Source organism: Cryptomeria japonica, chromosome 3, assembly GCF_030272615.1.
Source record: "Cryptomeria japonica chromosome 3, Sugi_1.0, whole genome shotgun sequence".
NCBI lineage: Eukaryota > Viridiplantae > Streptophyta > Pinopsida > Cupressales > Cupressaceae > Cryptomeria > Cryptomeria japonica.
The window spans coordinates 381,098,497-381,122,137 of NC_081407.1; the positions used below are offsets into that span (position 1 = coordinate 381,098,497).

At 35.6% G+C, this 23,641-nt stretch overlaps 1 protein-coding gene across 1 annotated transcript in view; it reads left to right on the forward strand.

The window, feature by feature from the left end:
* The window catches only part of LOC131044701 (signal peptide peptidase-like 2), an 88,023-nt gene that overhangs the window by 28,728 nt on the left and 35,654 nt on the right, over window positions 1–23,641 (forward strand). The window contains exons 5-8 of the mRNA XM_057978080.2: window positions 3,096–3,253; window positions 3,445–3,627; window positions 17,560–17,594; window positions 17,730–17,886. Coding sequence (XP_057834063.2) covers window positions 3,096–3,253; window positions 3,445–3,627; window positions 17,560–17,594; window positions 17,730–17,886 — 533 coding nt within the window. The remainder of the gene's footprint in view (window positions 1–3,095; window positions 3,254–3,444; window positions 3,628–17,559; window positions 17,595–17,729; window positions 17,887–23,641) is intronic.

Below are 23,641 nucleotides of genomic sequence, written 5' to 3' on the forward strand. Positions count from 1 at the left end.
CTATAAGAATACAAGAACGATACACTAGAGAATTTCTTACTTAACTTGATGTCTTCATCCAGAGATCTCGGAAGTTTCTAAATAGCACAATCTTGTTTTTGAAGACCTGAGATGACATAGACCTGAGATTATACCTGTTGACCAGACCAAGCCTCAGCAGCTCAGCTCACAAATAAAATTCTTTTGACACTTATATGCCCCTGGAAATTTCAATCAACACTGTAGCAACAAAATGTTGACCAAAAACAAACCTGTAAATGTGAGAAAATTGTCATGAAACCCACTTTTTAATGCCAGATGATTTTTTTCCCTGAAATTGCAAGTATTTTGTGACTAAATCTGCAAGTTTGGTGCTCAATTCAACAATTTTGCAGCAATTTCTTAAGATTACTCAGGGCCAAGTATTATGGCAAGTCACTCACCACAGGTTTTAGCTTGTGAGTACTCACAGAGTTTTCCAACTATTGTTATTATAATACAATATTTGTTAATACAATCATCGCAGTAAAGAGAAACCAGCTGCCCCAAATGGAAGTGGAATTTATCCGGTTTCTGACTTTTGAGATGATGCATTTCTTCTAAGTCTCTATGACTGTTTGATAGCATCTTGTATGCGTAAATATGCATGTTGGAGCCATGAAGAGGCATCTAGAGTTTGAACAATATTTGCAGCAGAGTATACAAAATGTGTACTATTGTTTGAGTTGTGATTCATCACAGAACAAGTGTGTTGTTCATTCTAGATGTGCTATTGATCCCACCCAGTTGTCTTTGGATGTACTAAAGAGAGCTTGTTTAATAATATTGTAAATTTGGTGATTGGAAAGGAAACGCAGTTCCATCTTGCTAGAATTTCCACCCATTGTGGGTTTCTCTGGGGTAAATCTTATATTCTTGTGGTTGTGTGCCGAGTTCATCTCTTTCCCACATTTGTACTTCATTTCCATATGCTGTTTTCATTTCTAGTACTTTGGCAAACACTCCAATTCTATGTGAAAACTGATTTCTCAAGGAAAGTACTCAGGGACAGCAGTAATTCATGATGATTTCTGCTATGGGGTGAACTCACAATAATGGTTCCCACTTTTTTGCCACTTTTGACACTGAGATGAACATTTTTAAAATAATCTTCAACTTCCGACAACTATAACTTCTAAACTATTAACAATTTGAAGATGATGTAAATTAGTGATTTGTAACATTTTGTCTGTAGATTCTATATATATTTTTCTAAATTTTTTTGAAGATTTTTTAATTTTTTTTTCCATCCCCCTCGAAAAGCAGTTTTTTATAGCAAACTACATTTTGTAAGAGTGACGTGCCTCACGAAATGTATAATATTTTTTTTTCTATAAATGATAAAACCTCAATTCTTTTGAATTTTGGTTTGTAACATCAATATCCAGGGCTTGCAGTTGGTTTGATAGTGATATGTTGAATATTTTTTCATTTTATTAAGTTTTAAGTTCGACTAATTATATTTTAGACATAGGTGTACGTTTGAACACATAATTTGTTTATATATATCGAAATTCATTTTTTTTTTGTTAGGAAGAAGACATCAATTTCTAGGGCATAGATATTTTTCAGAATTTTTTTGAATTAGTTTACTATGTTTCCCAATGTGTTGAACAGAAAAATTCATGTTCGTTGAAAAACCTATGTTTGGTAAAATTAAAAAAAACAAGTTCATAATAAACTCAATATGTAATAAAATTAAGGTCATTGGAAAGCTTGCTTCGAGGACTACCACTACATTTTGGGTTGTCAAGATTGTTCCATTTGAGCCTTCAACTAGAGGTTTGAAGGCCAAAAATCTGCAAAAAATTGTAGAAAGTTTTAGAGAAGTGTAAAAAAAGGGGTTCGAACGAAGGGGGGTTCGAGCGAACACCCCCAATATAAATAAAAATTGACATAAACAAGCATTAAAGGCGGTTCGCTTGAAAGAGGGGGTTCGAGCGAAGTGGGGGGTTCGAGCGAACCCCAAAGGGTAGTTCATTTGAACATCCCCACTTCGCTTGAACCCCCTACGAATTTTTTTTCCTACCATCGCGTTTTTCCTTTGTGGGTGAAAGTGGGAACCATTATTGTGAACTCACCCTATGAATTGTCAGATCTGCTTGATGAGTCAGAGGTTAATATAATTAATCTAATCATTTGATAACTACCCTTACCCTAGCCTATGAACTGCTTTAGCATGTCTACTAGAGAAATTAGGAGAACTTCTTGTTGTTATCTAACTCTGTTGATGGGCAAAGATCTAGTCTAGAAATCAGATAGCAGGTAAATCTTGGATATATTTCAGCTAAAATGTCCTCCTTTTGCCTTTGTAGTTAGAATGTTGTCTTCTCTACAATGGGTATTTGCTCCCTCTGTTTTGTGTATAGATCTTCAGATCTCTTGGTTATTTTCATATCCTCACATGAATTTAAGAAGCCATTAACGCCCTCATCGCTCCTCTACGAGGCTAGGAACAATCACCAAGAATCTATATCATTTGTGAAGAATGCAAGTTTGATTCCTATGGTTTGGTGGGTGAAGATCTCCTGAGTCTTGTATATAATTCGTATCAATAAACCATTACTAGAATGACTCTGCTTCAATTATTTTTGTGGATAGATTTAGTTAAACTTAACTGGTGCTCTTGACCGTGTCACATCCAAGGTTTGTAATTACGGCGCACAAATTATATTATGGTTACAAGGCAAGAGAAAACAAAAAAGCAAGACTTATAATTTATGAATGAAAAACATAGTTAGTTGATTCCCGGAGTGATCATGAAATTTAATTTTGAATGAGAGGTCCATTTCACACACAAAGATCATATCAATATGATTGGAGGCAGCTGTTGATTAACTTCGTATAAGAGACAAATTTAACAAAGTTGCTAGAATGTAGCACTAAATAATATATACAAAAGCCAAATTTACATTAAGAAAAAGTGGTCAGCGCTAACAGTTATTTTCTTGTAAATATTTTTACTTCAAGACTATAATATCTTGAAATTATGTAAATGCATCATTGGTTTTTCTTTTCTTCGCAAGTTTCTAGACTAATAAAAAAGCATGCTTCTGCCCATGTGGCCTTTTGTCCAGTGGAATTGCAACTCTATTCACCCAATCGACCAGTTGTGGATTTGTCTGAAGTTATCTTGTGGATGATGGCTGTTGGGACCATAGTATGCTCTTCAATATGGGCAAAATTTGTTGCGAATGAAGAACCTGATGATCACTATAAGCGGTTGTCAATAAAGGTGACTCCCTTTTTGATGGAATCCTGCTTCTTGAAAGTACTTTTTTGTTTGGTTATATGTTAGTGGCTGCAAATGGTTTCTGGAGATACTTATTGACATCTCTTTATTTAAGAGCATTTTGCTTCTTTTAAGTAGTATTATCTACATCAGTAGAAGCTAAGTTAGTTTTTCGTTTGGCACTATATGTACAGGAAACGTTGGGAGATATATCTGCAAGCAAAGCTGCAATGGAGAAGGATGTTGTGCAAATAAGCACCAAAGCAGCTGCCTTTTTCATACTAGTATCTTCAATTTTTTTGATGCTGCTCTATTTCTTTATGTCTCAGTGGATCATCTGGATTCTTATTGTTCTTTTCTGCATTGGCGGCATTCAGGTGAGAACATTTTGGTCTTTTTAATGGGTCAAATTAATAAAATTGTCTGTGTGTTTGTAAAGTTTTGTATAACATTTTCTTGATCTAAGTAATTTTCATATGATGTAAGATTTAGTATTGAAGTGGAAGCTTCTTCTAATGGAATGCTTGCCAAAAATGTAATTATGCAAAACGTGTTAACACCTAATTAATGCTGTTTATTACTCTTGTAGTACATATGCATGCTTCCCAATGGATGGAAATATTTCCTTGTTGTTTTAGACTCAATAGATGATTTGTATTTGAAAGAAAGCAAGAAAGAAACAATATTAATGTCAAAGATGACCAAAATAGGTTAATGAGGCATTATAGTATTGTTGGATTATTGTCATTGATGTCAAAGAGCATTTCGTGGTATATTTGATGGAGGTTAGCTTGTGCCAAATTTATTGCACTATGATCGAGATGTCATCAAGCAAGGAGGACATAAATTGCATATTTAATGTCGAGTTCAAAATCTTAGTGCCACCAATTTATGGGAATTAAAAAATGCATTTAAGTATTATTTCAAGAGGGATGACCCCCTTGAGAGGTGCGCCTGTGCCCAAACTAGGGGTTTAAATAAATTAAAATGAATTTTTTTCTTGGGCCGACCTCAGGGAGTTGAGCTCCCACTTTGGAAGGCAAATGAAAACTAAATGAAAAATATGTTTGCTGCTTTGGCCGGCCAGCATGAAGAGAGGTAACCATTGGGTGAAGGGGTGCATTTGCATGTATAAAAAGAAGATCACTGGGAGTTTATTTGAACAAGAATTCATTGAATATTATTCCCATTTAAAGCAGATTTTGAGCAGACCTTAGAGCAGATCTAAGGTGCATATATGAGTAGATTTTAAGATGGATTATTGCAAATATATGAACAGATTTTAAGGTGGATTATTGCAGATATATGAGCAGATTTTTAAGGTGGATAGAAATTTTGAAAATTATAAGCAGATTTAAAGAAGTGTTTTTGAGGAGGAGATTTAGGTCTGATTCAAGAAGTAAATCAATTACTCATCACATCACTCTTTTGGAGGTTGGTGACTCCTATTCAAGGAGATTGGTGTCCCTTGCTGAGTTGGTGATCAGTTGTGGGGATTGGTGTCTCTAGTGGGTTGGTGCCCATGAATCATCTAAAGGAGATTGGAGTCTCCTATGGGTTGGTGCCTACGAATCATCTAAAGGAGATTGGTGTCTCCTATGGGTTGGTGCCTGCAAAGATTGTAAGAATTTTCTAATACAAAAGCAATATTTTGCCGTGGTTTTCTTCCACAAGGGTTTCCACATAAATTGTGTGCTTTTGTGTCCCTAATTGCTAGATTTTGCATTTGTGGTTGATTATATTTTGAAGTATTTCTATTGTAATTAATTGTTTTGAAAGTTAAAAATTTGTTATTATTTTGATTCACCCCCCTCTCAGTATAATTGTGTGCTCTTCAAATATAACCTTTATAAATAGCATGGTGTATAAATAAGAACCAAAAGTAGCTTTAGGCTAAAACTAAAACCTAAAGAACACAAATAAATGAGCCTTAGCTAACAAAGGTGGTGAACTCATGTCTGAGAAACCATCAAATATTAGGAAGATACAAGCATGCATTGCAAACATAAAAACAACCTTAACTTTTAAGAGAGGAAAACTTGATGGTGAAGAATATATATGATCAAAGAAATGAGATGAAAAGCATTTGCTTTTCATAATACTTGATGGATGGAAAAGCTTTTGAATGTTGCTATAAAGAATGAGGAACCTCATAAATATATTTTGATTAAAAAACACACTTGTACTCTTTTGGTATGCTCCACATTGTTTTGGGGATGGTAGGAAAGAGGCCACTTTTGGGGGATAATGGTATATATGTATATGATTTTTTTGTGTGTGAGAGAGGGAGGGAGGGAGGGAGGGATTTGTAGAAAGGAAATTTCTGTAAGTTTAACTGAACCGGGGATAATTGAGTAGGAATTCTCTTAAGAGTTAAGTTTCTGAGGAAGTTCAAATATTGTAATGTGTTTCCTTTGAATGCTAGATAAGGTAGTTATGGGTTTTAAATAGGAAAGGCTAGTTGACAAGTTGGAAATATTACCATAGTTTTTCAGTAATGTTTTGGTTGTTTGAAGTTGAACTTTTTGGAACTCATGGCTTTGTGCCAGGTAGACCATAGTTCACAAAATCAGATTCAACTTGGACTTGTAGACCCCATATATAGAAACTTAGCAAAAACATTTGGAAAAAACCTAACGACTTAAAAAAAAATACTGAGCAAGAAAATGGGAAATTTACATTGTTCAATCATATTTTAGGGCATGTTTTTGAGTATAAAGGCATTTTTAGGGCACGTTTATGTAGTCTAGGGCTTGTTTTTTGTGGCCACGTTTTAAACATGCCAAAATTAGGGCATGCGATAAGGATAGTTAAAATACCAATTTTTTCCTTTGTTTTTGTGCATTTTTTACCTTTTTACCGTACTATTCATAAAGTTACAAGTTAACCATGTGAAAAGTGGGCCATGAAATAGAATCATGAGTAGTTGGCAACTCATTGAATACTCTACAAGTTTGCAAACTATGAGTTAGACAATGAAGGGTATTTATTCTTCATTAAACTGGATTTGAAGACTTTGAGGGTTTTTTTTTGGGTTTTGTGGGAGTTAGTTATTGCTTAATGCATTATCTCACTTATTTGTAACAGTGGATGGTTTTTTTAGAGAATAAAAATACGAAAGATCTTTGCCAATGGTTTTTTCTTGGTATAATTTTACCAGGCTTTCCATGTAATTTTGTGTGTTATCCATTTATTGTTTTTCTCTTCTTAAATCAGCATTATAAATTTTCACAACAATTGGTATTAGAGTGAGGTTTTTTGTGTGGAACTTGTGTTTTTTGAGAAGTGAACTGACAGGGAGTAGGGTTACTAGATTTGAGGTGCAAAAGTTTGATTGTTTTAATTTCACTCTAAGGAGGTTTAAGTTTCAAGCTTAATTGGTGAAGGATGGATGTGCCTTGGTTCTCAAAGGTACAACATCTAATCTGGCAGCCATGATCTAGGTGTATTAGGATGGATTAAAAGGATAGCACGACTAGAGCAACGATCCAATTATTTGTAGTAGATTTAGTAATATTCAATGTTGTAGAGGGGAAAATTGCATGCAACTTGTGGACTAAGCTTGAAAAGCTATATGAGATGAAGTCATTGGCAAATAAAATTTTGTTACATGAACAATCGTATATTTTGAGGGTGTGTGACAATTCATCAGTCATGGATCATTTGAACAATTTCAACACACAAACAAGTTGCCTTTAGTGGGGGTTAAAATCAAAGGAGGATAAGGCAACAATATTATTGTGCTCGATGCCTGACTTGGGATCAATTGGTTATGGCTCTTAGTTTCTCAACACCAAGTGGGAAATTGGTCTTTGAAGATGTGGTGGTCGAATCAATTTTTGAAGATTTAAGGCAAAAGGCATCTTATGGATCTCCTTCAAATGAAGCCTTTATTGCAATAGGTAGAATTTTGGAAAGAGGAAATATTGAGTGTGGACAAACGAGGTTCAAATCCAAGGGGTGGAAAAGAGTAAAATGTTGGAACTGCGGCAAAAATGGACATGTCAAAAAGGATTGCAAGTTGTCAAGAAAGCATAGAAAATCCTAGTTTGCTATCATTTAAGTTAAACACAATAGATGTTCAAACAGCATTGAAAGATAGAGAGGTATTAATTGCTAATCTGAGAAGCTCTTTACTTCATGTTTGGATTCTTGATTCTGGTGCCTCCTTTCACATGACTCCACAAAGAGATTGGTTTTCTTCGTACCAATCATGTGATGGAGTTATGGTTTACATGGGAAATGACAATCCCTGTGAAGCTATCTGGGAAGGTTAGGTAAGAATCAAGATGTTTGGTGGAGTGGTAAGGACTATTTAGCATGTCCGACATGTACCAAAATTGAAGAAAAAGTTGTTGTCACTTGGAGTTTTTGATGAACAAGGTTACCAATTTAGTGGAGGAAATAGTTGTTTCAAGGTAATGGAGGGAGCGTTGGTTGTTTTAGAGGTTGAAAAAGTTGGCAATCTCTATAGGCTGGTGAGAAACTAGCAATGAAGAGGTTGCAGTGGTGTCTGATGCAGGTATGGGTTTAGTATCAACCTGGCATCAATTGCTAGGCCACATGAGTGAACATGGTCCCAATGTACTACTAAATAGAAATCTTCTCTCAAGTGCCAAATATAGAGATTTAAATTTTTGTGAATATTGTTTGTTTGGAAAACAAAATAAATTGTTTTTCTAGAAATGCTACCAAAAGCAAAGATTTTTAGAATATATCATTCAGATACTTGGGAAGCTTGTCGAACATCTATTGGGGTTCGTCATATTTTGTTTCATTTATAGATGATTATTCTTGTAAGATTTGGATTTATCTTCTCAAGAAGTCGTTTGAATATTTTCTTATTTTAAGAAGTTTAAAGCTCTGATAGATTATCAAAAGGGTAAGATTATAAAATGTTTGAGAATAGATAATGTCCCCAATTTTTAAGGTGAAAATTAATTAAATTAATTTTTATTGTTAAAAAAAATTCAAAGGATGACTTAATATTAATTAATTTAATTAAATAATAATAAATTAATAAAATATTATTATATTGTTACTTTATTATATATATTTCTCTAGTAGATACTTCTTAGAGATCTCTATAAGGGGGCCCTCAGTGATGTATTGGATATGCTTTGGATTTGATAAACAATTTATGAGAAGTTTAGGACAAAATCTTCAATTGATTAGAAGGGTTAGATGAAAACCTAACACTTCCTGGGAGTGGGTTTGCGATAGAGTTCAAAGCTGAGCCAAATTTGTGAAGTGTCCATTGGAGACAAATTTGTAGAGGTATATTGTTGATTCAAGAATAAAAATAGACACTTAATAATGGACTTTTACTAGGACTGTTGCCACAACTTGCAAACAATATTTATGTGGTTCCCTTTAATTAAAGTTTGAAGATTGATATATTATTAATCATAGATATTGGCCGTTGGTCTAATGTTTGGGCAAGGAATGAATGGAGAATAGTATTCTTTCAATTAATTAAAGGTGAGCTTGTCTATCATGCTAATTATTCTTTAGTTTGATAATGCCATCGTGAATAATTAAAGAGCGGAACTATTATTCTAGGTGTGAGTTTGATTTGAAGGGGATTCGATTTAATAGAAAGGGAATATAAAAGATCTTGAGCTATATTATAAAGTTCGATTCATTGAAATATCAAAGTTTGAGCAAAGTGTCTTTGTATTCCCATATTGGTGCGGTTCTTGCCTGGAAGCCATTTTTTGTTGTTTCTTGGCATTAGCACCTTATCTATGGTATGAATTTGACCACGACTCACTAAAGATTATTCACAGGAGCAGTGTGACTGATTTTATATCAGACACCCTTAGCCTTACTCACCGTTGAAGTATGATCACTGGGATTTTCTACTAGATACAACATTAGAATTAAGATAAAGTGTCAAAGCCTACTACTGCAATTATAAGGTGAGTTACCTGTCTTTGCCATTGTATTTGACATGGCAAAGCTAGGAATTATTGTGATTAGAGTTAGAACCTGAGTAGTTGGACCGGAGGATTAGTGATAAGGTGTGGGGGTATCCTGAATAATCCATCAATCGAGGGAAAGTTCGCACATCGATACTAAGAGACAATAAGCTTATGAATTGATAAAGGTTTGTCATTAATATTTAAGCAAGGCGAATATTTAGAAGCATATTATACAAGAGGAATAGTATGCAATCCTTTTCATTTTCAATGTATGATTGAGGGTTGGGAATGATAATTTGAAAGCTAAGATTTTGTTTTCGCTACCTGTTTCCGATTAATGCATATAGTGGTGTTCTTCTTGTTTGAATGCATTCTAAGATTTGATAGAGAGACATTCGTTGTCTGTTCTTGAATGATGGCTCAATTCTAATAGTATAAAATCCTCTTCCTTTGATATTACTGGTGAATTTTGTTTGAATTATTTTCTATGTATAAGTGGGTATCTTTCAATTTAGGAGAGTTTAACTAGTTTTGTAGTGAGCATGGCATTGGAAGGCACTTGATGGTTTGTAGGACGATGCCACAACAAAATGGTGTTGCTGATCGCATGAATTGTACAGTCATGGAGTGAGCTAGATGTATTCTAAGTATTTGGAGCAATTTTTTTGGGTTGAGGTTGTTTTTACACCTTGTTTCTTGATCAATAGATTACCCACTACAACTCTTGTTGTTGGTCTTGATTTGGACACAATTCTTGGATGGCAATTCTTGGTGAGCCTCCAAGGTCCTTCAATTGGTTCACGCTGATGTATGTGGGCCAATGAATACACCTTCTATTACTGGTTGCAGGTACTTGTTATTTGTTGACCATTTCAGTCGTAAAATGTGGGTGTATTTTCTGAAAAATAAATTAGATGTGTTCAAAACATTTCAGCAGTTTAAGGCCTTAGTTGAGAAAGAATCCGATTCTCAGATTGTCACTCTAAGGTCAAATAGTGGGGGGAGTTTTGTTCCAATGACTTCTCTACATTTTGTGCTACACATGGCATTAAACGCCAACTCACCACACCGTACACCCCTCAGCAGAATGGTGTCGTTGAATGTACAAATCGCACCATTACTGAAATGGCTCGTTCTATGATAGAGCATTGCAATGTTCCTAAGAAACACTGGGCTGAAGTAGTTTACATTGCAGTCTACCTCTTGAATCAGTCATTGACGCATGTCGTTAAGAAGATGACACGTGAAGAGGCCTGGTCAGGACGCAAACCTAAAGTGGGCCATTTGAAAGTCTGGTTCTACCGCTCATGTATGTATTCCAGACGCCAAGCGTGCTAAGTTGGATTCAAAGAGCCAAACACTTATGTTTATTGGTTATAGCGACAACCACAAGGCCTATAGGTTGATTGATGTGGAGATAGATCATCTCATTTTCAGTCGTGATGTTGTGGTTGATGAGGCTACTAGTCCATTTATGCCTTCTACTACTCCTAGTCTCGAGACTCAGTCTATGAAGACTTCTGATGTTGGTGTTCGTCTTCCTCTTGGCTCCCATGATGGGAGGGCTTCAGAGCATTCTGACTCTGAAGATGAGGAATCTACCGATCTAGCACCACCTGATTTTTCACAGGATTCACATCCAGATGACTTTGTTCTAGAAACTCCAGGGGATGTTGTTCCTCCAATGCCAGATGTTGGTACTTCTACCCTCAGGCCTAAATGGTGGGTCAAGACAATAGGAGATCTTCGTGATGATGAGCTTCTTAAGGATAGATCAGTTCGTCGAAAGAGAAAGCAACATAATACAGTCAACTTTGCACTAATGGCCAACATCTACAACATCCATGAACCCTAGACATATTCTGAGGCTAAAGGCATTCTTGAGTGGGAAAAGGCTATGGAGACAAAATACCAGTCTTCTGAAGAATAACACTTGGGTTCTTTTTGATCTGCCTCCTAGGAAGAAACCTATCAGTTGTAAATGGGTTTATAAAGTCAAGTATCATGCTGATGGTACTTTGGATAAGTACAAGGCCAGATTGGTTGCTCGGGGATTTACACAACGGGAGGGCATTGACTACGAGGAGACTTTTGCTCCTATTGCCCAGATGAGCACAATTCGTCTTCTTCTCGCCATTGTAGCTCAGTTTGGATGGAAACTTTACTAGATGGATGTTAAGAGTGCATTCCTCAATGGTGAGTTGCAAGAAGTTTATACGATTCAACCTCCTGGCTTCAAGGTTCTTGGTAAGGAATGTCAGGTTTGCAGATTGGTAAAAGCCCTCTATGGCCTGAAGCAAGCCCCTCGGACTTGGTACTTCAAGATTGATTAGTATTTGGTTGAACATGGTTTTCAGCGCAATCCCTCAGACACTAATTTGTATGTCAAACTCTCTGGTGATGATATCCTTTTTCTTGTTGTCTACGTGGATGACTTGATCATTACTGGCAATTCAACACATTTGATTACAACCATCAAACAAGACTTGTGCCAAGCTTTTGACATGACAGATTTGGGGATTCTCCATTATTGCTTAGGTGTCAAAGTGTGGCAGACTGATGACAGTATCTTTATTTCACAGTCCAAGTATGCTAGTAGTTTGCTTGACAAGTTTTGCATGCAGGATTGTAAACTTGCTTCCACACCTATGGAAAAAGGGCTGGAGTTATCAGCCAAGTTTGATTCACCTGCAGTAGATGATACCGAATTCAGGCAACTAGTCGACAACCTCATCTACCTCACTGCCACTAGACCTGACATCTGTTTTGCTGTCAGCTACACTCTCACTTCATGACAACCCCAAAAGTTGATCATTGGATTGCAACAAATTGAGTGCTGCGCTATGTGAAAGGCACTTCAAACTATGGCATTTTGTATAGTAGGTGCAATGATCCAAAGTTGATTGGTTATACTAACTCAGATTGGGTAGGATCAGTGGATGACAAAAAATCCACTTTTGGGTACGTATTCAGTTTGGGTATGGGTGTCGTCACTTGGAGTAGCAAGAAGCAACAGGTCGTGGCTCTTTCCTCGACTGAAGCCGAATACCGAGGAATAGTCAAGGCTGCATGTGAGGCAGTTTGGCTCCGGAGGATGCTCTCTGACATGCAGATGCCGCAAGCAGGTCCTTCTCCCTTGTATAGTGATAATCAAGGGGTACTCAAACTGGCCAAAAATCTAGTCTTCCATGAACGTACCAAGGATGTCGAGCTTCATTTACATTCGCAAGGTGGTAGAAGACAGATCAATTTAGTTGCAGTATGTTTCGACAGTGGATTAGACTTAAGATATTCTCACCAAGTCGCTGAGCCTAGATAAGTTTGTAAAATTCAGGGGGCAACTTGGTGTTTTTGATAGATTGACCGTTAAGGGAGGGTGTTAGAATAATATTTCTTTACTGTTAATGGTCAATAATGTAATAAGTTAGTTGGCATATTAGATATATACAGTTGTAGGTAGTTAGAAGTAGGTGACTTCATTAATATCTATAGTGTTTTTTAATTTCTATAAATTGTAATCTTTTCTAAGTTAATAGCCAAGCAATTTTACCATTACATCTTTTTATGCAATACTAAGAGGAAATTTACATGGAACGACCATAAGGTTTTGAAGAAAAAGGCAAGGAGAATGCAGTTTGCAAGTTGAACAAATTGCAATATGGATTGAAAAAGGCATCAAGGTGTTGGTATAACTAGTTTGATTCCTTCATGTTGAGTTTGGGTTTTAGTAGATGTGAGGTTGATTATTGTGCCTGTTTTCGAAGATATGAAGGTGGCAATTCCATTATTTTTCTTTTGTATGTTGATGATATGTTGGTAGCAAGTCTCAACATGCATATAATCATCAGTTCAAAATCTTAGCTTGCTAGGGAGTTTGAAATGGAGGACATAGTAAACGCAAATGAAATTGTTAGGATGAGGATACAAAGACAAAAAGAAAGGAAATGTAGCATCATAAATTGTACATCTTATATTAGGGTGTCCAATTTCATTCTTTTCTAGCACTGATTTTAGTATTTCCCAATCCTCTATGTATTAGAGGGGCTTTATTGATTTATTTTAATATTTAATTCAATGTTATGAGTCTTATTCCACTTTAATACATCATCACACTCTTATTTGGGCCCTTATTTCTAGGTGTGCCTTTATCTTTTATTATCCTAATTTATTATAAATCTTGCCCCATTTCAAATCTCAAGACACGTTTACCCCATCGAAACATCATTTATTTTCATACAAATCTATTTTTGGCATTAGAACTCTATTATATTGCATCCCTAAAAAGACGGGCCGAAATTGGCGGGACCGGGACGCCCCATGCATCTTGGTTTGATGCTTTTTTCCCAAATTGCGGGATGATAATAAGGTGGTCCTATTCTATTCAAATATAGCTCTGTGTGAAAAATTAATAATTCTAAGTCAGCCTAAAGGTGATTTTATTATGAAATCCTTATCTAAGGCATCTCTTTCAATTCATTTCATGATCACATTCTTATCTCCTCATTATGCTATCATTCCAATTCAAGAGCAACACTTCAAGAGTAGATCTGTTTCAAGGAGCAGCAAACTATATCAAGGCATCTTCAATCATGTTTCAATTATGATTTCATGGTGGATTTTATGTGATTTATCATGTTATTGCATCAACACATGGAGGACTTATCCTAAGAACATTGCTTCATCAATTAAAGGTATAATCATTTCAGTCAGTCATTTCAATTCGAGCATTTCCAATTCAATTTCAATTCAATTTAAGCATTAAATCCAAACCTAGGGTTTGACCTAGGCAAACCCCTATAAACCACCCAAACACCATTTTTCTCCTCGTGTGCAGCTCTAGGTGTTCAATAGAGACAAAAGGCTCCAGAGACGCTCAAGGCATAGAGACAAGTCACCATAGTAAATTTGGATAGGAAACCCTTGGACCAGAGCGCTCTGTGTGACCCTGTCCAGACAACGCCTTAGGTGACCTTGTCCTCAAGAAACAACTCTAGATTTGACAGGCATACAGTTTAGGATCTTAGGAGCTCAGATCTAGGTTGGTGTGTAGAAGTCCAAAGACAAAGATGCCCTGGGTGACTGTGTCCTTAGGAAATAGCCCCAAATTCTAGATATAGGTGCACCTTTGTATTTTTGGCTCATTTTTGTACCCAAGATTTCATTGTCTCATACTTAGATCCTAGTTTGATATCATTCCAAACTCATTCACTTTCCAAAGCAGCGAAGGAGTAAAAGCCCTAAGGTACTATCATTTGACTCTCTTTGACAAGAGTTAGTCAAATACAATCACCCTTTTGTGGATTTGTATTCCAATGTTCAAGTGAAAGTGGGTCTTGGTCCTAGTCTCTCATTGTCCCATTTTCATGATGAAATAAGAAAAATTGGTTTTTAACATGTGGAAAAGATTTCTTGTTGATATTAAATTTTATTCATAATAGTGCCCTAGCATAGAAGTGGAGAAGATATAAATGTCTCATGTACTCTACTCATGAGCAATTGGTAGTCTCATGTTTTCCATGGGGTGCACCAGGTTAGACATTGCACAAGTAGTGGGAGTAGTTAGTTGTTTCATGGTAAATATAGGTTGTGATCATTGGATAGTTGTGAAGTGCATCTTTAGGTATTTGAGTGGCACTTCTGATGCTCCATTGTGTTATAGTGCGAGCATTCTTCAGGTTAATGGATATGTGGATGCAGATTTTGGTGGAGATAGAGATAAGAGAAAACCTACTATAGTGTATGTTTTCTTCTTAGGTGGAGGTTTTTTAGTTGGTCTCAAAGTTGCAGAAGTGGTGGCCTTGTCCACTACTGAAGCTTAATATATGGTAGAAACACAGGCTAGAAAGGGGGCAATTTGGCTTCATAGACTTTTTGATGAATTGTAGGTTAAGCAAGATAACATGGTGTTGCATTGTGACATCTAGAGTGATTAGACTTAGCAAAAACTGAACATATCATGTTAGAACAAAGCATATTGATATTCGATATTACTTTGTATGAGAGATGGTTGAAGGCAGACAGATCTCTTTGTCCAAAATTTACACTTAGATAAACCTAGCAGATATCCATAGGTAGAGAGAAGTTCATCTGGTGTAATACTTCTCTAAGCTTGCACATTACTTGATGATAGGCAGCATTGACATTGTTTTTTTGATGGCCAGGATATCCACGAGGTGAAAACTTGACTTCAAGTGGGAGATTGTTGGAATATGAAATCAGTTTTGTTATTCCTGTAGTGATGAGGAGTCAACAATGAGTACTATGATAGTCTACTCTTTGTACTTGTCGTGTGGGGCCGAAGGCCTTTAAATTCTACCAAAGGTTCAAGTGACGAGAGGTTGCAAGGGGGCTGCAGTAGCTTCCCTTGCCATGTCAAAGGTGGGGAAATATGTTTTGGGCATGTGACATGTGGATGACATGCAAAAGTACACCCCGAATTTCTAATTTGGGAAAGTCTTCAAACTGGATTCAAAGACTTTGAGGGCTTTTTTGGTTTTGTGGTAGTTTTTGCTCAATGCATTATCACAACTTTTTGTAATAGTGGATAACTTTCTGAGAAATAGAAATATGAAAGGTCTTTGCCCATGGTTTTTTCGTGGTATAATTTTATCAGGTTTTCCACGCAATTTGTGTGTTATCTGTTTATTGTTTTTCTCTGCTTAAATCTGCACTACAAATTTTCATAACATTTTGCTCATTTTGTGTTTGAAGGTGAGCTATGGTAAAACATGGCTTGAATACAATTAGGGGTTTTTTGAATTAGGTTTTTGATTCTTCTTTAGAGGTGCGTTGGTTTATATTACAATTTAGACATACTTGGAAGTCTATATTATTTATCCACAATAACTTTTGAAAATTGTGCTGCCCTTCACATACCCAAGTGACAACTTTTGCAGCTCCATGTCTAGGACATACTGTTCAAGAATCAGGGAATTGAAAATGAACATTGTTTTTCTGACTCAGGTATGGGTGCATGGTCTTGGTCACAACTTGAATGGGCTCATGTTAATAGTGGCTACAGGACACAAAAATAAAGCTTGGATAATAAAAGTGTAGATTGATATATTAATGTAAACTTTGTACACAAGTAGAGTACAATATACTTACTTTTTAGCTTGTAGGCTGGCTTGGATTAACATCAAGACATAATATAATGTATCTTAGCATGCAAGCTTAATCTGTATATGTGAAGCTATAATCGCAAGCTGCTTTGTGATAGCTTTGTTGGTGGGGGTGCAAAGGAGATGAACTGTAAAATAAAGATGTATATGGATTTGTAATTTTGTACTATAGCTGAAGTGACTGTTTGGATGAGAAGCATAAGAATCCAAGAGTTGTCTAACAGGTATCTCATTTGAAGGTCAGACATATCTGTAATGACATGGAATTCAGTGACAAAAGTTGAGTATATGATACTTGATGATGTTTGGCTAAGAGGGATGATGGGAGCCGTGCCTTGATTCCACTAGAGTAAACACATGGAAGCCATACTCGAGGCTAGTGTATGTTGAAGTGTCTCATGTATTGAGTTGAGTTTCCACATGGATCAGTTCAGTAGCTCATGCTAAAAGTATTCACAAATTTGACATTAGTTGTTTGGAGACAAACACAATTGAATCCTCTAATAAATAGCCAACCAACTATGAAGTTGATGTATCAAAGATTCAAAATATCTTGAAAATTTGCCATATTTGCATCTGATATCATGTCCATATCTGATACTGTATTTGTCTCCATGAAACTCTGACCAAAAGGTGTGGCATACGTTTGTAATATTTACACAAAAATAAAATGTCAGAAATAGAGAGTACTCATTATTTATATGTGGTAATTTACTTGCCAAATAATTGTCAGGAACACAATATTAGTTTACAATTTCATGAGTTCATGTATGAGGTAAATGTACTAAAGCATATTTGTTAGAGCATTTCTATTTAGAAAATAAGTAAATGATTTCTTTGTTTGGAGGAATAAATGATCTTAAGATTTAATGCAAACTGGGCAGGGCATGGAGGAATTTTTATTTATCCATCTCAGACTGCCATCCATTATATCATTTTGGTTATTTCCCTATGTTATCCTTCACATCCACATTTTTTTGTTTATACAAAATCATTTTTCTGAAATTGAATAAGTACAAAAGTTTGAGATCTTTCTGGGTGATTATTCCAACTGTTCCTAACTTCCATGTATCTTACAAAAATAATTTACTAAATTGAATTAGATTGCAAGTGTGTAAGTTGTCTGGGTGTAAAGAGAAATATTGTTTTTGTAAAAGGATAACACCACCCTCTTTATCTGCAATATTTGGTCATCTAATTTACATGCATATAAACATTTGTGTTTAACTCTTTCTAACAAATGTTACAAAACTTTGTCATACAGGGCTTGTATGTTTGTTTGATGTCTTTACTTTCAAGGTACAACTTGGACTTTTATCCCCATTATCGCTTCTTGCTTGAGCACTAACATGTATGATTTGTTTTGATATCATTGGACATGTCATGAGCTTTTCTTATGTAATTCCGTTCCTGTGTAAATGATGTTTTTGCTAGGCCATTAAGCCGCTTTGCTGATATGAAAATGAAGGTTCCCATTATGGGGGAGGTCTCCTTGCTATCGGTGGCACTTTTGCCTTCTTGCATCGCTTTTGCAGTTTTTTGGGCTGCAAAACAACATGCTTCCTATGCGTGGATCGGACAAGATGTTCTAGTAATATTTTTTCCATTTCTTCTTTCTCTTTCAAAAGTTTTTCCATAAAAGAGAATTTTTACTTTTAATATCTGTTACCCTTTGAGCAGTTAACTAGTAGATAAACGAGGCTACATTTGTTTTGTGTGTTACAAGTCAAGCATCACTTGCACCTTCGCAAAGCTTCTTAACACTTGGTATATACCCATGGTAAAGTGACCAATGAAATGTCACCAAAAGTAAACCACAACCCTGCCCATGTTATTGCTTGCCGCAGCTGGGTGTTGGGTAGAGGGGCCTGGGTCAACATGGGTAGCAAGGAAATTTGATAACATGGATGTAAGTGCAGAAATCTCTGCAGCACTGGGTTATATCTTTTTCCTGACAGTATCATTAGTTCTAATCAGATAGGGCTTCAAGTGCCTAGTAATCCAATTCTAATTGAACTCATTTATGGCCACAGTATTTTTAAAAACTGAGTAGTGATGATGATTTTGGACATGGGGAGCAGGAATGGGAGAATAAAAAACAGGATCTCTGCCAACACTAAGTTTTTTAGTTTGTGAATAGCTCCCTAATTCTTTAACCTTCTTCAGGAAATCACAGCCAACATTAGATGGAGAATCATTATGGTGATCTAATTGTTTCTTATTTTAGTGCCAATTTATCTATTTTTTTTGGTCTCCTTGGAGGTGGAAGGGAAACAGTCCTTTTTAGAGTTTTTCCTCGCCACGTGAGAATATTATGGCAAACCATAGAGGAGGTAGAGCTAAAGACAAAGCTGACTTGAAAAACAACAAACACATGGTTACTCACCTATCTTAACACAAAAAATTCTGCAAGGGAGATCAGTACACAGAGAAAACCATCTCAAAATTCCAAGGAATTAAGTGAAACCAATACCTAAACAGGAGAATGATGCTGACTTGAAGACTAAAATTTGAACCCCAGAGCACTGAACCAACTCATATGCTTAAAAGATAATGTTTGGGAATTTCTGATCAACTCTCAGCTGCTACCATTGAGAATTGCTACCATCTCTAATGCACACCTCCTCATTCACAGTTTAAAGCCAAAGTCCAACAGTTTTCACACACCATGACTAGGAGATGGTTGAGAGAGAAGAGAAATGTGAGAAAAACCATAGCCCAACAGTTCTCACATGACATGACTAGGTGATGGTTGAAAGAGAAGGAAAATATAGGGAAATTGATAACTTTGGAGATAATGGTCTACACTCAAAAGAATTATGTCATATGGCTTGAAAAACTTGAGTGTGTACTACCTCTATTTGAAATGATTTCCTTAAGTGCGTGTCTTGTTATGTTCACACATTCAAAGTGTAGAAGCGTGGCTTAGGCTAACTTCCTAACACAGTGCCCTTTTATAATACGAGTGGAATTTTATCAAGAAGAAATATGGTGGGATTTTGGCCAAGTGATATGTTCCAATGGGTTTCTCTCTTTCTCCAGAATATGTAGGTCAAAATTGAAGTGTAAGTGATTGGCTCCAGTAAAAACGTCTCACTATAACTAGCAATTATAAGGTTTATTACTATTGACAATTTCAAGCAGGCTTTATCTAAGCGTCTCATACAAGGACAAAGAGTTGGTTCCTGACTACTTGGGATTTAGAGACAGAGTAGTCATATTCTTTCCCAAAAACTTGGTAGTTCTATCGTCTCACAAGTAATATAACCCATAGTAGCATTCCATTTACACAGCATTGATATGGTGTGGCAAAAGTGTAAACAGAATTCAATATTCTGGTTTTAAAATTGAAAAAACTCAGGTAGCTAAAAACAAATAGTATAAACATAAAAATAGTGAAAGTTTTGATTTTGTTATTTCATATGAAATGTAGTGCAGAGAGATTGGAAAGAATTATACACAGGAAAAAGGTTCCAATTATAAAAAGCTAGTAGGATATACAATTAACTTTTACCTAAGAGGGTTTACTTAAAAATATATAAGGCTGCTTCTAAAATAATAGGCAAGTGCTATCTTCATCAGACACAGGCTACTATTTTAGGGGTGACCCAATGCTGTATATAGAACCCTCATTAGGATATAATTAAATGAAAAATCCTCATTGGTCTTTAAATTTTTAACTAAAAAATTAATCAATTCAAAGTTAAATTTGAAAATTTAGAATGCTCTAGCATTAAGCCTTCTAAAATTTTCTAATTTTCCCATTTTTTTATTTTGTCTCCTAACATAAAAAATTTCAGAACCACTTTTTGAAAACTCTGAAAAAATACAGGAAAGGACATGCCAAATGAGGTTTGTGGTGATTACTTGGGGTTAATTGCAAGTTTTTGGAGTGTAATGCTATGGTGATTTAACTGATTTTTAGATCTACAAAGTTCTTTTTGAGCTCTGGATACTGTTGCAGGGTCCAGTTACTCATCTCTCAATTAGAGCAGAGATTCTGTTTCCACCTAAATATGAGAACCTGGTGTGTTTTAGCAACCACAAGACCTCTCCAAGTCCCTTGAGCTTCTTCTTAATTGTTTGTAAGTGTGCCAAACCTTAGCTGAACACAAAATTAATCCCCCCCTCAAAGTCATGACATATGGCACTGGCTCTTGCAGTCCCTGGATTGCTGTGAGGATTTATAGTCATATGTAACTTTATTGCAGATGGGAAGGGGACTCCCTCGTTAGCTTCAAAACAGTCTTCTCAGCAACGCCTTCATGGGGGATTTTGGAAGGGCATTAAATATTGCCTTTACTTGCTCCTCTGAATGTCTAATATTACTTCGTTCATATGACAGTTACATTATTATTTTCTTACATAAAACAGTTTCAGAGAATTGTATATTTTGTAACCGAGGAGCTATAGGGTTGCGAACAATAGAATTATTCAGGGTGGAGGTGTTCTGTCTATAATTATATTGTGATTTGGCCATTGTGTGACTTTTTTTTTTGTGCCTTGAGAAACTTTAAAATGTTTTATGATATGAACATTTTGTGTATCTAAAATGATAACTATTGAATCCTTGACCAGAAAGCTCTACAAACCATTAAGGTTAGGATGTTCTCTGTAGATTGAATTGGTGCTATTTGACCATTGGCTGATAAATGACACTCACATATGATTAGATCAAAAACAACTTTTTGGAAAATTATATGCTTCTAGAGAGAATCTTTTGTTTGTTGATTAAAGGAGAACAATCCTAGATTGGATTTATAGGGAGAACCGCACTACTTGAGTTCATTAGGATTTCCTCCAGTCCCCATTAATTTTTTGCAAATAAAGATTGCATCTTTTCAAACCATAAAGATGAATAGATACAAAGTCAAAACTTATTGAGATCAATAATGTTTAAAAGAAAGAGGATTCAGGAATAATTGCACACAAAAGATTTAAATAATGTCTTGACCACTTTCTGTGGCTGAGCAGCAATGGGTGTTTGAACTGTGATGCCTCTACCATTCATAGACCAGCTCTAGGCAGATGACACGAAAAGTACTTACTAATATGATGCAGCAGGGACATTAGCAAAGTCCTCAAGATCTAAAACTAATGCCTCATCAGTAACCAGCATAGTAACAATGTAATGTCCCCACTCTGGAATATATTTAATATTAAATGATAATAATAAAATAAAAAAACAAAAGAATAAAAATAAAATAAAAATAAAAATATAAAAGAATATAACTAAATATAATTAAAATACAATTAAGTTAATGAAGGGTCAAAAGACATGGAAGGACAAGTTGTGACTCCCTCAAACATGAAATATAAAAGGGAGAAGAGAACCTCATTTGAGGGGGGATAATTTGTGAATCAGAATTGCAGATATGATTTAAATAAGAAGTGCAGACCTGATTGTGACAGGTTGTGCCCCTTTCAAAGGGCAGTAATAATGAATAGTGGCACTCTTTAAAAGGGCACTAAGGGTGAAAGGGTGTGTCTCCTGCCAAAGGGCATACATGATGAAGAGGTATGACCTCTCCTCTCCCTCACACTGAGTGATATAAGGGTAAGGAATTAAAAGCCTCCAGTGATATTACCATCGATCAGATCAGATCAGAACTGTTACTAAGTTACAGACAATAACATCCTTGTTCTTGGTGGTATGCATGGGAATGTGCTTGATATGTATGCTTAATATATGAAGCCTGATAATGTTCTTATGCAGACTTTAATAGTAATATTAATATAGAGTTTACGGATCTGGAGAAATCAGAATCGAAGCTTTGGAGCCTGCTCATATCCACACAATAATATTTGGGGAAAAAGTGTCTTTCTGGTATGGACTTTCTGTGCAACACCTTTAGAGTATATATATACATGACTGGGTTTACATAACAGCATTTGTGAATATCTGAGATAGATAATAATCAACATTCTGTATATTAATATTCTGAATATATATTTGTTTATTAAGTCTGGTTTTGGCATAATTCTGAATATTCTGAGAAGAGATTGACAGTAGAGGGAGAACGGTTCAGACACCCTCTTTAGCGTATGAGGGAGTATGGTTCAGACAGCCTCTCTGGCATATGAGGGAGAACGGTTGATAAAGACACTCTCACGAGTATGGTTTGATAGAGGGAGAACAGTTTAGACAAGTGGGGCTTGATTAAGGGAGAACAGTTATTAAGACACCCTATCAAGTTACCCATCCTAGCTTGCTATGATTGGGGTTCATTAGTTAAATAACCTTGTATTTAATTAATAAGTTATGATCTATATCTCTACATATACAGTCTGTAATTATTATTCGCTTATATAATATAATTTGTAGGTCATTTTCTAACTTGTTTTCAGTTTTTCCCTTTTAAGGAGATAAAGGTACTCCCCTTCTAACCCTCTATTATTGGCTGAGAATTGTAATTTAGGGCAAACTAGGGCACTTTACAAAAGGGGACATTACAAACAAGGTTCAAAAGGTTTGGCAGCTTTGAATAGGTAAAAGTTTTGGCAGCTTTGAAAAGGTAAAAGGTTTGCCAATGATTGGAATCTTAAAATGTTCCAGAAAAAAAGGAAGATATATCACATATGGATTATGCATAATTCCACAATATAATATGAAAACAATTTAATATAAATATTTCAATGGCCAAAATCCAAACTATGCAGTTTCAAATTTGATCCCTAATACTATCATACAATATTTAGGAAATGGAACTATCTCATAAGTCTCCCTATTCAAGGCCCTGTTGCAAATAGCCTCAAAAATCTCAATTTGTACATCTTCATAATAAAACTTGCCACATGATCTAATTTATGATCAATAATGCAATTGATGCCAAAATCTCGATGCAGCATCTGCACCACCGCAACATTCATTGCCCATAATTGTTTTTAAAGCATATAGGTTGTTTGTATGAAAAAAAATGAGATCTGATTTTAAAGTCAATGCGCTCAATAGATGTTGGTTTATTTAGTAGAAAAGGTTCTGCCTTCTTAAACAAGTTGAGGTTTTGAAGAGCCATAAATATTTGATGCTCGGTTCAACCTTGTCACTATGATTATATTAGTGGGAATGGACATAAATATTATATTATTAAGTCCTTGCCAGAATTCCACATTGTCAGAGATCTGTTCCAACATTATATGATCTTTTTTAATCTTTTATTCATGGTCACTAGGAAGCACAGGTTCAAAGACCAGAATACCTTCTTCATAATGGTTACTACATATCTTTGTAACTTTATGAAAAATAAATCACAGTAACGAAGAAATTCATGGACAGGGGTGAGGATTGCATCTTTGTACCCACACCTAAATCTTCCACTGCCCATATTTGTATATAAAATAGTTGC